Source organism: Plodia interpunctella, chromosome 4, assembly GCF_027563975.2.
Source record: "Plodia interpunctella isolate USDA-ARS_2022_Savannah chromosome 4, ilPloInte3.2, whole genome shotgun sequence".
Lineage (NCBI taxonomy): Eukaryota > Metazoa > Arthropoda > Insecta > Lepidoptera > Pyralidae > Plodia > Plodia interpunctella.
Window position 1 is genome coordinate 4,003,034 of NC_071297.1, and position 17,621 is coordinate 4,020,654.

Genomic DNA, 17,621 nt, shown 5'->3' on the forward strand with positions numbered 1-17,621 from the left:
TCTTCGCCGGTCGCCGACAGCGGCGCCACAGCCGCGCAAGTATCCGCGGAAACTGCGCGATACCGGTAACAACTTATTATGATACAACATTGCCAATAAAACTATGAGGCCGACAAGTTTCCTCGCTATATTCTTTGGGTGAGTACTCTTTGCGCAATTAACTAACAAACTGTTTGTTTACAAACCATTTGTTATGTATTCAAGATATTAGTATTCGGAAACGCTTTAGATATCTATATACTCTTAAGAAAAAAAAATCTTAAACATACACGATAGAATTTGTTACGTATTTATGATAGAGGCAATATTTTCAAAAATATTAAATTATACAGTCACGTTTGTTCCCCAAAGATAAATTACAATTGTTATCTAAATATAATTTGGCTTATTGAATTTATATAACGATATTGTCAAAGATGATTGAGGAAAAGAAACAGAAGTGTCGCAGTAGACGTGAGGATTTAAATTGTGTCCTAACGAAGGACCCTCGTCAGTGTCGCGGGCTTACTCCATAACTGAATCTCATCCAATTGTTTTTTGCACTTTACGGTGAGAAGTACAAATGTCGCGGAATGGAAGTCAACATTACCAAACGACAAGTATTCAAAAATACAATCAATAAATATATACTCTTTGAAATCTCTCTCCCTCTCTCATTTGCCCCTTACTCTCCAGTTTTCCGGTTCCTTCCTCATGTGTCGGAGTCCAGTATCCGCTTTTTCACAAATATTCGTTGAACTATAAGTTGTTTTGTTTGAAGATGCTTACATGGTGGTTTTTTTTAAATTGTTTCCTCTCGTTCACAAAGTAACAATGCAGTATAGAGAATATTAAATCATTAAAAAGTTTTAGAAAAGTTTTATAGTTTTCTTATATTACAGAAAAAATCAAGAAAAGATAATTTTATTAACTTAAACCTACCTATAACTAATGCCTTTATTAAAAATATAAATTTCTTTATTTTAATTAATAAAGTATTATACTATGAATGAGCACGAAAAGTGCGTATTAATTGAAAGGTTATATGATATTTCGTGAAAACGTGTCTGCCCTGGGAGTAATTAACAATTTTGGCTGTTAACATGAAAAGGCTTGATAAATATGACCGATCGACTTTATACACGGATGCGTAAATTATAACGCAAAAGGAACGTTCTTTTATATTATAATAATCATATTTATAGGTTATGGAGTCAATATCTTATATAAACCATGTAAACTTAGTAGTTTGATCTAGGTAGATTGATAACTTCTGATAATCATTCCTATCTAACATTCTATGGAAGTAAACGTCCAATAGCAATATTGACCGCCACCCCCGACGGGAACCATGTTGAAATGTACTTAATAATCATAAAGCTACTAATCAAACATAGTTTAGATATATTATATTTTAGGATGGAAACCGCAAGCCACATCAAATCACAAATATTTCCAGGATGTTACTTAAGAACTCCGCAACTGTTTTTCATTTTGATCGTTATAGTTTAAGTAAATATTTTTTCAAAAGTTTTAATATAGCATTTATTCACTCATGTGGCTGAATACGTGTCGTTTATTGCCATAATACGTCATATAAATCAATCCATCCTCTTGACCATAGCGTGTTTTGTGTGTGAGTGCGAGTGAGGGTACCGGGTTGGTACTTGTCCTACACCCATCCATCTTAAAACGCTTTACATTTAATGCCAAGACAAAGGATAAATATCTGAGAACACTTCTCGGATGCCATTCACCTCACACCAAGATAAACTTTTAATTACGCCTTTGTGGATGAACAGGATATACTTAATCGGTTTTGTGAGAATTCCGACAAGTTCACCACTGATTGGATATCTCCTTATTTCATGTGATCCAAGTAAATATTGTCTCGTATTTCGGTTTCGCTTTGTAATTTATCTTTAACGCACGCATTGTATATCACGTTCGATGTAAATATTTCGAGAAAATCACAAGTTTTTTTTTAACAAAAATGCAATATCTTTGGTGTATTGGTGTTTCGTCGTCTGTAGCCTAAATTTTACATTATTCGTTTATAAATAGACCATACTGTCAACATGGGGCCGAGAAAGGGGCTGACATGCTGTGGCGACCCCATGAAGTGGGATAAGATGAGGGTAGGAAGAAGTTTAAAAATAGATTTCCTGGAATTTTGAATAAGATTTGACAATAGCTGCAAACATAAAGTTTGGCGTTATACACATAACGCCAAAACAATCAGTAAAGGTATCGCTAACTATTGTGGAAAATTCCAAGTACTCATTAGCCGGAAACAAGCTTAATTACTAATTTGAGAAAGTTATAGCAACGCTATCTGTACACTAATTTCAGACTTTTGTAAACCTATAGTAATAATGTTATATTATATTTTTTGGTATTTATTTTTAAGAATATCTACACTTCTACACTCATAGTATAGTGTTTGTAACTTAGTAATTATGTTGAGGATAATAACCGATTTTCAAAAAAATACAATTTTAATAAATTTACTTTAATAATTATATATATATATGAAAAAAAATATTTTTCCCTTGAATAATATTTATGAAACAGATTACATTATTATCTATTTCGTTACAAGGAAATGGACAACTCCACAATAGATCTTATTTCATACAACCTACCGCAATTATATTAGTACACAACTAATCCTAGTTTAGGATATAACAGCGATCACGCGCTGATTCAAATTCAACGTTAGGACTGGTTAAACCTTGTCTTAAAATATCAAACGGTCGCCGGCCGAATGTGTATTTCAAACAGTATTTTGTTCATTCCAGCTTAATTTCATTCATAAATTCCGTAAACTATTCAAAAACATCGTTATTCCATTCTATAATATTTTATCTGCTGAATCTTCATTTGTATTCAAACTTCTTTACGGTATTGTATGCATCAATATAGGGTATTATAATATACAATACATGTCGTCCATCTTCTCATAATACTTCCCTTCACTGAAGTCTTACACAAAAATGGATCATTCACATAATCTGATATCAATAATTTCAAAGCCTGCCTCCATCAAATTTCCCAGACGACTGGGGATAGAAGTATGAGTAAAAAAAATCGAACTTCTAAAAGTTGTAAAATAAATATGCAAATACGAGAGTTTTATAAAATGACTTTTTGCCTTAAAGTAATTCATAACTCGAAAATTATCTCCACTTAAGTAGATCAATGACGGTGGCGTGTGGTCGCGCCCTGGAATAAAACCACTCTAAATCCTCCCTTGGATGTCGTACGAGGCGACTGAGAGTTACATACCTTAACAGCTGTAAGGCAATAATAGCATCCCTAACGAGTGTTGATTTTTACGCGAACCCGGTATTTCGGGGCGTCACAGCTCCGAAAGAAACCATTGTAGAATTTGCTATTGCAGTTTTCATTATATTTGCTGTTGCAATATAACTAACACTAGCCTGTTGGCTACAAGTATATTTTGAGTTGACAGGTTGTCATATTCAGGCAGTTCGGCACATATGTAGAAACTAATATATAAAGGAGGTCACGCACCCAAGTCAACTTCAGGATTCAGGAAGGATAGACCCGTCAAAATGTCATTTACACATTATACTTAATACTAGTTTTATAAATATTTAAACATTTTATTACCCAAATACAATGTAATAATTGCACTAATTAAAACGAAATAAATAAAATTAAGAGCAATTAAAATAAATGAAATAGAATTAAAATTAAACTTATACTTCAAACAAAATAAAATTAAATTTCCCGCAGGTCATTGCCACGAGGAGGTGTACCCAGAGGGCTGGGAGCATTGCCACGTTTTATATGTCTTTCTCATAGTTGAGCATTTTCCCGATATTTATGGAGCTCAGTGCCCCTTACATTTTCTTTTCCACTTCGCGCGGTCTTTGTCATCCTCCATCCATCATAGGAGAAATCATCTGGAAGAAATTATCCAAATAAAGGTGTTGACCACATCTAAATCTAAACGTGAAAAGTGACTTTTTAAATAGAAATAATATTGACTGTCGAATCTGTTATGAATACTGATACATAGACAAATGGCAAATGATGAAGCCGATAAGTTGAATGTAAACATAATTATGAGTTTATTAAGGCCATGTAACTTCCCGCTGATTGTTTGCATGGAGTTCAGCTGTTTGTCGGAGTCAGCCATTTGTATTTAAATCATTCGCCTTGTATGCTACTTTTACGCTTAACAATTTGTGAGAAAATATGTAAATATGTACATTTTATAATATACTAGCGGTCAGTCCCGGCTTCGCTCGGCTAAAAACAATAAATTATACACCTATACCTTCCTCAAAAATCACACAATCTTTTGGTGAAAACTGCATGAAAATCCATGCAGAAGTATTTCAGTTTCTCAAAAACAGACCGACAGAACTTTGTTTTATAATATGTAAGGATAAGGATTTTCTTGCTAAGCGCTTCCCGATTTCCACCTCAGCCACAAAAACCAAAACCCGGTGATAGCTTTCCTACTGTTTTTATTACGAATACTTTATATAATATTGTTTTTGATATAATGTTAGTTATATTAAGAACAGTAGTAGCTTTTAATAATTGTTTGTATGTTCAATGGATACTAACATCTGAACTGTTGCGCAGGCTTTATTAATTTAGTGTACTTGTAGGATAATATGTTTGGACTGACATGTAAGGTAGTATAGATAAAGGTGTAGGATAAAACACCTAAAAAAGAGAAAGAATACTAAAGAAATAAGAGAAAAATACTAAAGAGAGTGCTTGTCTATTAATATTACATTACGTTTGCTTCCATCGTTTATTTAGGTTTTTTGGACCGATCCGGAGTGCGGAGGGTGAGGGCTTGTTTTAAACTTACTTTCTTTCTGCTAAAAGAAGTCCTCAACGAAAAATCAACTTTGAGCAGCTCATTACATCTGTATTACTTGCGTAACAGATTGGTCCCGCCCGAAATGGCAAATAAAGGACGGATCCCCTTTCGGTAACCCATTGGTGATAATTAAATAATGTCAACAGGTTGACAACCTACATTTTGGCGTGTGGTTTGTCGGACGAGGAGGCTCAGTCTCATCTGAAAATCGAAGTCCAGGGTCCGCTACAATTAGGCTATCGAGAATAAGGACAAACAAACAACAAGATAATAAATAGACATTAAAATTTAAACATTTGAAATAAATTTGAAGCGGTGGTGGTGTATATTGTTAAGACGCCCGCCTGTGGATCAAAAGATCTCAGGTTCGTATCCTACTCGTGCCATATGAGTTTGTATATTAATATATTTACAATATATGAATCTGATTGGTATACGAATATATTGTAGTTTTCATAGACCACCACTTGCTTCTGGTGAAAGAAAACATCGTAAAGAAACCTGCAAACTGGTTGACAGTGGCGACTTGAATAATATCTGACACCAGTGTTAGCATACACACTCGATATGATGATTACACGAATCCTGAATTTAAAAAAGAAGACCGGTTTATGGTACTACTATTACATCACAGTGAAGAAAACACTACGTAAAGATAACGTGTTTTTTTAGTTGCTAACTTAATACTACCTACAGAAGTAGTGGAGCGTAGAAGTTTGGCGCCGAAAAACTTGCTTATCTCATCCATCGTTCATTGTCCTATCCGGAGACACGGGGCCCGCAATGATAGATCGGAAAATAACATTATCGAGACCTACCCAAACATATCGCCGTCATAAATTACGATGGTCATACTTACCCGAAGAAGGCCATTCACTTACACATCATACTTAAGGAAAGTGAGACGATATGGTTTAATACTTACATAAGCTGTAATTCACCATTGTCACGATATCGGTACTTATGTAAGGATCTCAATAACATGACAAATTTTCCATCGTTTGTGGTTAGGTATGGCTGCTGTTACGAAAACAATATGAATTTAACCTTTACCACCTGTAACTGATATATTTCTTTGAACGAGGAGCTTTATTTCTTAGTAGACTTTAAAATGTTGTAGGGTCTATTTCAGTCAGTTAGTCAGTCACTCAGTAACGGAAGAGTTTTATATTGATATATACTGCGCCCATTATATCTATATCAGACTTTAATCGATAAAAACAATTTGTTTATATTCTGTTTACACCTTTCTACAAAATTTTAAAGTAAGTCGGCTCCGTGGATTGTTATTTTTATTTTCCTACAGGACCCCCCTCATTTTCCAGGATGAAATGTCTAGAAGATGTTAACCCGGGATTCCGAGGAATTTTTGATTCGTAATTAGTTTTTCAATTATCCTACGGGAACCTGACCATTTACCGGGATGAAATATATCTGATTTTCCTACAGGATCCTTCTCATTTTCCGGGATGAAATGTCTAAAGGATGTTAAACCCGGGATTCTGAGGCATTATTGATTCATAATTAGTTTTTCAATTATCCTACGGGAACCTGACCATTTACCGGAATGAAATGTATCTAAGATGTTAACCCGGCATATAAGGTACCTACATACCAAATTTCAAGCAAATCGGTCCAGTACATTTCGAGTGATGCGCGTTCAGACAGGCAGACAGACAAAAATTTCCAAAACTATATTTTCGTCGTCTATATCAGTAACTAAGTATATTCCATGAAGAATTTTAAAAAAATATCCAATGTACAAATTTGACCTTTCTTCAATTTTATTATATGTATTGATTTTTACGGTATCTCCCGTTGACCTAAATAATCAAGCAAGAAGCAATATATTCAACTCATGAAAATATGAAAACTGTTAAATAATCTTACTGAATTTTATAAAAAATAAGAGTCCAACTGGCACCCTCATTAAAAAGTTGATATAAATTAGAATTTTAATTACTTTGAAATTGGTATCAGGTGAAAATTTCCGAAATTAGGTCACACAATTTGTCAAATGTCGGTTCGGCGCGGATAGGATCCAACCAGATTAGGTGAATCCAATTCCTGCCGTATAGAAACTTAGTTCGACATCACATGTTTAAAGTTTAGACACGGACTAGCGATTTAAAGATGATATATACTATATATATTATATATAGAGACCTAAACAATGCATCGCCGTTATGCTGCATGCTTTTGTAAACTCTAGGGGAACTTATTATATATGTACCTACATAGTTTTTAATTGAAGTTCTAGATCGCAGCTTAAGTTTACTTCAGCCAAAACCTACCGCAACACGTAGTTCTACAGTAATGTATTTCTGGTTTCTTACATCTAGTCGATAGATTTTATTACCTGAGTTACTAATATGTCCCTTTTTTTTTGTTTACCCAGGGGAATGCTTGTCACGCACTGAGTGTGGGACTCCTGGGCCGCTAGTCGGCCCAGCCTACTCACTAAACCCCTGGGGCGTTTTCACGCTGCCGTTATGGGGGACGTCACGGGGTCGCTAGGCATTTCACCGCGACGCCCCCCCGGCCGGCCTTTCGGCCCCGACCTGGGCGGGCAGCAAGCACATGTGCTAACCACCCGCCCCTTACGCCACGCGAGCGTGGCGCGGACCATCAAGCCCACTCCGCACACCAGTCAGAAAGCTGACGGGGGGAGCAGTCACAACACACACAGGACACACACAAAATCTAGGGTGCCACAGGGCACCCAAGTCTGCCTCTGTACGAGCGCAAGAGGTGATAGGCAAGGTGACACCCACACTTTGCACCCGATACAGAGGCAGCCACCCTTCGGCCGCAGAGGACAGGGGGATCTTCGAGAGACATACCGACTCTCCTCTTCCCCTGCGGCCCCACCGCACCGTGTTCAGCGCCACGGCCGCGCTGTGGTCGCGGAAGACAAACCCCCGCGACCCCACCTCTGGTCCCCTCTAGTTTCCACATCCAAAGGCTGGTGGCGGGTCACCAGCCAATGGCAGTACTACCTAAGGGACCGTCCACCAGGCCCAGAGCACCCACCAAAGTCTCTGGGCCTTGGGTTCCTCTTGGTTCACCGGGGTGGCTGGTTGTGTCAGATCAGGCCCCCCGGTTACTAAGCCCCACCATCGCGACAAGATGGGAACCCGTCGGGGGGTACTAATATGTCCCTAGTCTAACCCTAGTTCTCTAGCTATCTTGCGTGTGAAGGTACGATAAACGGGAGCGATTATCAAGATCTACCTAAATAGATAAAGATAGTTAGTCTAGTTAATTAAAATCAATTCAATGGATATTCAATTAAATCTATCGAACAGAATCAGCATAAATTTGGCGTCGCCATGCCATAGAGTAACATGTGCGACACACAAATATGCCGCGTCCACACAAGGCGCACTTCACCCTACTTCATCAATTTAAGCCACATACACACCAGGTGCGGCTGACACACTTACAGCGGAGGGTTGTACGTAACTACAGGATTTCCGTTCACCAGAAACGTAGATAGTAGAAGTCGAATGTACTCATAGATAGCTTTGCATATAATTCCTGGATAACTTATTGTTATTAAATAATGACATTATTTTCTGTTGTAACATAAAATTCGTCTATATTTTTTTCAAGTGTGTTTGTTCTTGAAAATAATATTGCATTTGTTCACAAAACTAATTAAATTATTTATTACATGAGCTACAATATACAAAAAAGATAATTCGTTTTTTTTTATAAATAAAGTTATTTACTATTCTAAATTATATTTGAATACCATATTCAGATTTAAAATATTTCGCTGCAGTATTTGTATGCTTATACTACCTGTTGCGATTGAGCAACAAACTCAACAACCTCCTTGCCTATTATTGAAGAACATTGAGACTTTCAAAAGAGCCTTAGGATTGCCGTTTTAAAAAAACTCGTTACCTTTTATCTCTAACCACAAATGTAAGATTTGTATAATAAAAAACAAAATATTGTGATTTTTACCCAGAAGGATTACACGGTAATTCATCATCCGCAGATTGCAGAAGAGATTGTGTTACAATCAACTTGACTGACATTTTATTATTTTCTCGTGCTAACAAATAACAAAATGTCCTATTTATTTTACATGATCACAGACTTTTTTATTCAAGTGTACTTACATCGTGTAGTCATGCCAGATTTTATAAGATTTGCCTAAACGGTTGTTATAAACAGTGAACAGGGGTTTTCTCAGTAAGATTCGAATCTGAGCCCAACTAAAGGCAAATTGTTGGTTTAACTCACCACTCGACTGTCACCGCATTTAAGTAAAGGAGATCTTCACTTGCGTTGTATACAAATCCAATAAAATCTCGTCTTTGCAGCGCTATCTCTCCACTCACGTGAAAGGACGTTAACAGAAAATATCGCATCCCCTACGTGCTTATCGCACCCGAGAACTTCTATAGAAAGGACCTTTCAAGAGTTTCGACCCTATACATTTAAGAATATTGAAATTTACGAGTGTCCTTTGAGTGTCTGCCCGACATGGGCATGATGACGCTCAGACAAATTTCCTCGAAAGATATATAGTACGCCATAAATCGAATGTTCACTTGATTCTTGAATACATTTTGTGACGATAATACACTTGGTGTTGAGAAGGGGTAGAAAATATACTCTACGTTAGTGATAAGTATTTTCCGTAATTCAATAAAACAAAGACATAAAAGTTAAACTGATTAGATTAATTTTCAGGCACATGCCGGCTGCCAGACAGTAGGCGAGATACAATTTAGCAGTCCTTTAGAATTCGCTAAGGTTTTAACTATCTCTAGGTTACATTTATATTAAAGGCCTAGAGATAAGTAAAAGACTTTTCCGATGTTTTCTCATAATATTAAGCAAGTATCTCAGAATCAATGACACGAATGACGCATCATCTCGTCTCCCGAGAGCCATGTGCAAGGGCAGGCGGACTTGACGGGGTGCCAACTATCGACCGAGGAGATCACCCTCAATGTCAACGGCCACTTCCATTCATTATCACTTAACTAGCAACCCAGCAAAATATGGCTTTTTCATTTAAATTGTATAATCGAATAGCTTTTACCTCGGGTTTGATTCCTGTAAGCTGGAAATAATATGAAGAGTTACATACTATGAAGGATTTTGAGGTTCGACACAGAAATATTATTTTTCATCTCTACATCTTCGACAATAACGCTTGATATCTAGTGACTGGTTGAACGTATTAACACAGATCGATTTCAAATTAATATACCTGTATATTATACTGTATGTACAGTCCCTTTCTTATCTTAGCATTTTCCCAGTTACTTTCTTTGTGACAGAGCGTTGGAACCCAACTGGTCTCCAAAGCCAAGCCCAAGTGCTTGATGCCGTCAAGAATGATAACAAAACGTAGCTTCCTAGTTGTTGTCCCCATTTTACGACGGCTTCAAATACTCATTTAACGTAGCATATAACATTATAACTTATACTTAAGGCAGGCCGAGTACGTGGATCGGACATGCATGAAAAGAGGTCTCAACCATTTTTATGAGTATTCTCTGCAAGAGCAAACAGACTCCGGGCACAATTTGTTTGCATTTCCTCTCATTATGTGGCCGGGTCCGGATGCCCCGGCGACTTATTGCCAAAAACACATTTCCTATAGTTTGGGTGTCTGTAAATATGTAGTTACACTAAAGTACATATTGTGAGGGGAGTAACAAATAGATAATAAATGTACTTTTATATTATAACTAGATACTTGCTGGGGCTTTGTGCACGATGATTTATAGATAAAATCGTTAATTTCTTTATCTATTATCAATCGTAATGTATTATCAAAAGAAAAAATAACTTACAGGTACCTAAAATTAAAACTTAGATCCAAGAAATATACGATCAATTATAAAAATAAATTGAGGACATTGCGTTCACGTGTTTATTTTACATTTTATTTCACTCTAACAAGGATAGATAGTTAAATACTTTTGATGATTTGGTTCTTGATAGGCACTAGAGCGGCCAGCTTGGTTGCTTAGTCGCCAAGCTAGCTGGAAATTAGGAAGTTGTCTCGCCTTACAAGAAAATGATGCATTTTTCTCGTAATGAATATCACCCCGCTTCGCCCGCTCTTGGAAATAGGCGAAATTGAAAATGTTGCAATTACGTTGAAGCAGCATGCATTATAATAATAATGGTCCAAATTTTGTAACATTACGTTTATATAATAATATTTATGTTTTTGTATGTTATGTCAATAAGTACCTAAGTAGTAATGTGTGTGTAATATAATTAATAAATCACCTCCGAACGAAACCCTCATTGATATTGAAATATTTTTCAGGAAATTTTTGGATTCACATATTTTTCATTTCCTTGTTTGTTTGTTTGCTTGTTTTCTTTTTTACACAACAAATAAAGAAAATAGTGCAATCCAAACGGAACCTTCCATTAACTTACCCAAAAACGATAATTGTATTAGTTTGGTACTTGTACACGATCAATTGTGTGAGTACACAGCACTGATGTTAAAATAATGCAGTTCCCATCAGAAATTTGTTTGAGCAGCAAACAGTTGTTTGCGCGCATCAGTATTAATTACGAAACCGAAACTATGTTTACTTACCGCCGCTATACATTCAAGTAAGCATGAATTGTTAGTTATGAGTTATTTTTAGATTTAAAAATATTTCATTTTTCCAGTATTGTACAATTCATGTAAAAGTTTCGGAACAGGATCGTCTGAACAAAATCTGCTTTATGATTTTTCTCAAAAAAAAATACAAGAAATCAGTGCAATCTTTCTTCTTTCGTCACTTAGTGTTTTTTTAATGCAAAAATTTTTATTTTTGTTACCACAATTTTTTTTCCACCAACTTAAAAAACAAAACAAAAATATATACTACTGAAATAAATTGTACGCATCTCGATGGACACTTAAGTCTGAAATATGCCTAATTTATTTTTGTGCGGCCCTTACACATCTGTGCGTACCATTTTATTATATGAAACTGCGGTCGTCAGGGCACTCCTTTCCCTAAGGAATAACCCTTCTCCTCACAAAACAAATGTCTCCATCCCCAACGCCACAAACGTTCCTGTAATGATTAGCTGCTTTGCAAAGAAAAATTGAGCATCTTGAGGAACCAATCGTGCAAACTTTACGACGCAAATTAGATAATAATTGTTGCTTGTTTCTGGCAACAAGTATAAACTTTTTCTGCAATAAGAGATGAAAGACACAAGTAAGGCTTTGTTCTTCTCAATATTTATATTTATGACATGGTCTACAAGCTCTATCTTTTTATGCGACATGTCTTAACGATTGCCGCCATCTAACGGCCGTCACACTACACACTACAGAAATGAATAGTTAGCCAGTGTGCTAGCTACACAGTAGATGATTAAAACCCTGGGTACATTAACGCCAACGAGCTGAACACCACAACCAAAGCACCGATTCATTACTTGTCATATAGCCAGAAATACAAGTAAAATAATATTTAGAAGATATTCTCTTCGACTTGTTATCACTAAAGAAAAAAAAAAGAATAAGTCACGCATCAAATATGTCACGTCACTAATTGTCTGAACTATGGAGACATAGAATTGAAAAATGAAGTAAACAATCAACAAAAAATATAAAATATTGACGAAGAAAATGTAGAAATGAAATATATAAAAGATGTATAAAACTAAACAATAGTTTACATCTTTAAAATATACTTCTAAAGATCGAAGTGACTTTATGGACAATTCAGAAATACATAAGTAAAAAGATTACCTACGCTTCAAAAACATATACTTTATCTTATTCTACAATTACTCCTCTTCAAGCTATGGAAATCCGGTAAAAATGAAGACCTGCATTCCAAAATGGCTTACATATTATCATTCTCAAGGAGACTCCAATTATTCAACTGTGACCAACTTTTGCATGTCAACAGCTGATTTTTACTTGTCATTAATTGGCAGTTTATTGATTCTAGTCGGATACTTTTTTGGAAAAGTGATGTGTGAAGAATCGAGTCCGTGCCTCGTTGGGAATATTTTTATTTTATGCGGACACTTTCTCGCAATGCTATCTGACATTTGCACGTTTGCTGAAGACGTCTTCTATGTTAACCAATGCAGACGGGACTTCAGAATAAATCATTTTTTCCTTATAGCAAATATATTGTCTCTATGCGGGGAATACAAAGAATTGAGGTCTACGCTCAAGGCTCAGTAAACGATGCTCATGATGCCTCAGTCAGATGATGCTGTCCGTTGACCAGTTGACACAGTATCTGCCGTACGTTGGCCACTTGATAATGGCGACGGGATACCTGTTGGAGCAGATATACGACATAACGCCGCCCATCCCGAGCGGGGTGGTGCTGCTGGGTCACATCTTTGTCCTGACAGACCCTCGTGCTCTTTCACATGAAAATCCTAACCTCCAAGCCATAAACATCATATTCTTAATCAGCAACGTTTTGATGTTCATTTACGATGTTCTAATATGCTGTGGCATTAACTTGCCACTTATTGATGATATGAATCGGTACTTGGATTGATATTTAATTTTTAATTATTGTTTTTTAAACTTACATACTCTTTTCCAATGCCTTTTCTGTTTAATAATTCAGAATTAAATGAATATAAATTATAGAATATAAGTTATTTACAAGAAAACGATGTGACAATAGGGTAAATTAGGGTAGACCGCAGCCTCTCGAAGAAAATTATAAAAACATAAACCCTTGCAGCGCATAATTAATGACGAAGGGTTTAGGTATAAGACAAATTTAATTGGCTCTGTGATAATGTTGGCACAGGCAAATTATTAATGGTTGGCATGCCTTTTTTCTTCAGTAATGTAATTTTATTAAAAGTGGATAATTATAACTACGAAAGGGTATGTGAAGCTAAGATAATGTACTATATCCACTTTCGTAAAACTAGTACATAAATATTTTTTTTACATTATTTGTAAAAAGAAAAATACTAATACATGTAAGACGTAAACACCGTAATACTCTTTGACATTCGATTATATTATTTACTTTCAAACTAAACCTTAAAAAAATACTAGATTTAGTTATTATCATCAAGATTAACACACGCAATAATTAACGCACAGTTCACTTTGACTTGGCAAGTATCAGAATTCCACCATCTCTGTATCAGGAGTGAGATCGAAGTTGACAATTTGGCACAATTTGTGACGAGAGTGTCCTCGAGCGAGGGCCCTCGGGCTCGATGACGCCGCACAATCACTTTGTCATCACCACAAAAGAAAGTAAATGATTGAAGGTCAACCTTAACGGACAGCGCTTTTCAATTCTTCTAAAAATGATGTATGTTTAACAGACTTAATGAATATGAAAAACAACTATAGCCATATAAAAGATTTTAGAAGCTGTTTTGAAATAACTAGCTTGTACAAAACATCATCAGTAGTGAATTATTACACTCATTTTAATGTTCATAGCAAGCAACGCGTAATATATTCATTTTCGTAGAAGCTCGTAGCATTTATTTCGTAGCAAGCAACGCGTAGCATGCGTTGTCGTAGCAGCTCATACTATTTTTTTCGTAGCAAGTAACACGTACCATTCGTTTGCGCGCGCAGTACCTCGTAGCTCTTATTTGTGTTTTTTACGGTTCTGTGCCCAAATGATAAAAAAGTACCCTATTTCTTTTGTAAAACATATTCAGCGATCGTAAATGCTAAAATAATATATAAGAAATCATAATACCGCAAGAGTACAGGATTCAATAAGTAATTACCGAAAGGCTCCCATCACGTTAGCGTCACTTACCAAACTAATGGCTACCGTAAATAAATCGCTCGGACCGTACGCTCAATGCATCACAATTTCTCATTGTGGGTGCGATTGCTGGCCGACAGTGAGTCGGCTGACCATGTTACTTTACAGGGCTTAATTACAAGACTGCTGAAAATATGAGTGTAATGTTCTAAACTAACAAAAGGTTCCTTTTGTTAGTTTAGAAAATAAACTAAGAAATAAAATGTAATGTAATGTTTCTTTGTTTTTTTTTATTGTCTCTCGTAATAGGTATATAAATTACGAGATGAAAAAATATTTGTTTTACTACAGTAGTGTAATGTTTTCTAGGTTAGAACCTAGTAGAGTCTAGATTCCTAATATATAATAATTAGTCTATAGGTACACACCTACAGCCAAATTATTAAATTAGAGGTTAATTTCTGCTACATCTACTCAGAATGACGATATAACAACGAAGAAATGACGAAGCATTAATTAAAGAACAAATGTATAGCTTCCTGATAGTCAGCCAAAACCAATAAAACCATTCATTGATTGATGAGAAAAGTCGCAGAGATATCAGAAGGTGTCCAAAAGTACTTTTTTAACGAGATAACTTCAAATTTTCCTCATCGCGCGCTGTGAAATCAATCGAACGCCTTTATTTCAATTAATTACGAATTAAAACCTCTTTTTACCATATTTATTTCTATATATTCTAGTGTATTTTTTTACTTATACATATGAAACTTATATTCAGAAATTAACTCGCTATCTAGCTGAAAGCCACTATATAAGAACTTCGTAAGGGGCTGTATTAAATACGGAATCAATGTCGCCTCTCAGATCATCTCTTCTACTCGGCTAGGTTATACATAAACTACCGTAACTTCGCCAAAATTGGGTGTTCCAAATGGTAGAGTAACTAATTCACTTTAATTAAATGGTATAATTGATCATTTCTGCATGCCAGTCAAGTTTATGGACGCGGCGTGAATGATAAAAGCAATGTGCAGAATGGCGGGGCTGCTCGTGGCATTAATGAAAATTAGCTCAGTCCAGCATGCTCGCTCATTTGTCTAGATAATAGCCCCTTTCTATTGACTTGAAAAGCTTTTTTACATGTTTTGAAAGCGGCTTTACCGCGCTTCAGTTCTTTGGGTTTCATATTACATTGGACGAATATGTTTTGGAGGAGGAATTATGTTCGACATAGTTATAAAGTTCTATAATGACTTATTTCAAAATAGTTATCAATATTTATTTGATAACAATCTGTTATAAAGTCAGATGCCTTTAGATATCCAATATGATAAAAATATAAGCTGAAGAAAGACGTAATATATAAAGAGAATATTTTAAGTGGACAATTATAATATCGTACTAAGTAAAAACAATTCTTGGCATGACGATGCACTTTAGTGTCCAAAACTAAAGCAAAAAGTATGTATAAGTAACAAAGTAGTCCCGCCAGTCACGGTGTATGTAAGTGCAAGTTAGGGCGGTACGGGGGGACAAATAGAGAAATACGCGAACAACTCACATTAGCCTCGTGTGAGAGTGAACAACTTTTTTCAACTTAGATACTCAAGTTTGTAGTGGACATTATCTATTTTATTACGTTATAATAACAGACAGTAGTCTGTAGTCGTACATAAGTTAATAAAATATAATTTTGTGAAAATGAGATATATACAGACATACTGTATGTATATACTTAATACTTTGTATGTATACGTATTTCATGCAATTTCAGCTTTTTCTTTGCGTGTCAATGACAAATCTACAAAGGCACTAATTATAAAGTAATCAAGTTCAGCTATAAGTATTTATAATTATTTCATTTACAGCTAGAAGAAAAAAAATCGACATATTTCTATTCAGTCAGGTTTTTTAAATTTTGTAAGGATTTGCTTTATCAAACAAGTGAAATCAATGGTCATTTATAACTAGAGTAGTTGTTTAATTATCGCATTGAATTTCGCCCACGACCCAAATAGCGTATGAATGGGCCCAGATAAACATGCAGCAGTCTGCAATCAAATCAACGCCGAAGAGGCGCAATCACTGCGTGTCAGATCTCAATTAGACAGCCTTCGAGAATACGCTGCGATCGACTAGCGCCAAATATTGGAAGCTGGAGAGGTCACCCATTATTTTCAATTGTATCTAATGGTTTGTGCGACTTTTGAATATTTTAAACAACCTATGCAATCGATATCGTTACATTTTTTTAACATTATTATATTCGTAAGTTCATATACTGAGATAATGAGACTTACAAGCACGAACTTTTAGCGCGGTCAAAGCGTCAAATGTCATGTCATGCTTTTAGGTAACTTGAATAAAATCTAACAACCGTGTTGGCAACATTATCATTTGACAAGAACAAAAACGCGAAATTTTAACAGGCATTAGAAATATTTTTTATAGGCACCGTGTTTTTCTATTTAAATGTTCATAATAAACATACCAAATATCAAATGTAAATTTGAAATTGAAGTCCACTAACTTTAAGGCAGGCTGTCGAAAACTGGAAGTGTCACGCGTTAGGAAATGAAACCTCTTCCTCGTGTGTCCACGACAGACCCTGATCCTGTCGGACTAGTGCAAGCCGAGAGAACCCGCGCATTCCGGAAATTGAACCAATTACTATGACGTATGTACAGTTGAAGTTTATAACTTGATGATAACGTGAAACATTAGTAGAATATAGGAATTTAAAGCAATGGATCTCAATATCCCTTATAAATATAAATGACCAAGTAACGCAATGAATAAAAACGACCCGGTATTGAGCTATTAGGAACCCCTTTTTAACATAAGCTGAAACAAAAAAAGGTGAACCGGGCTCGCTGCCAGGCCCTGTCTTGAGGGTATACTATATTAAAAGCGGTTTTAGCAAAATAACGAGGTGCAGCGAAATGTTAAATATTCAGACAAATATTGCCTTTGTTGTGGTTTTTAACAGAAAATTGTGTCTTTATTGTAAACATTGTATTTATTTTATTTAAATACTTAATTGTAGT

The 17,621-nt window shown here is 35.6% G+C and overlaps 1 protein-coding gene across 1 annotated transcript in view; it reads left to right on the forward strand.

Annotated features, from left to right (window-relative positions):
- Positions 1-17,621, forward strand: part of LOC128669141 (uncharacterized protein) — a 26,571-nt gene continuing 8,950 nt past the window's right edge. The window contains exon 1 of the mRNA XM_053743678.1: positions 1-138. Coding sequence (XP_053599653.1) covers positions 104-138 — 35 coding nt within the window. The 5' untranslated portion in view covers positions 1-103. The remainder of the gene's footprint in view (positions 139-17,621) is intronic.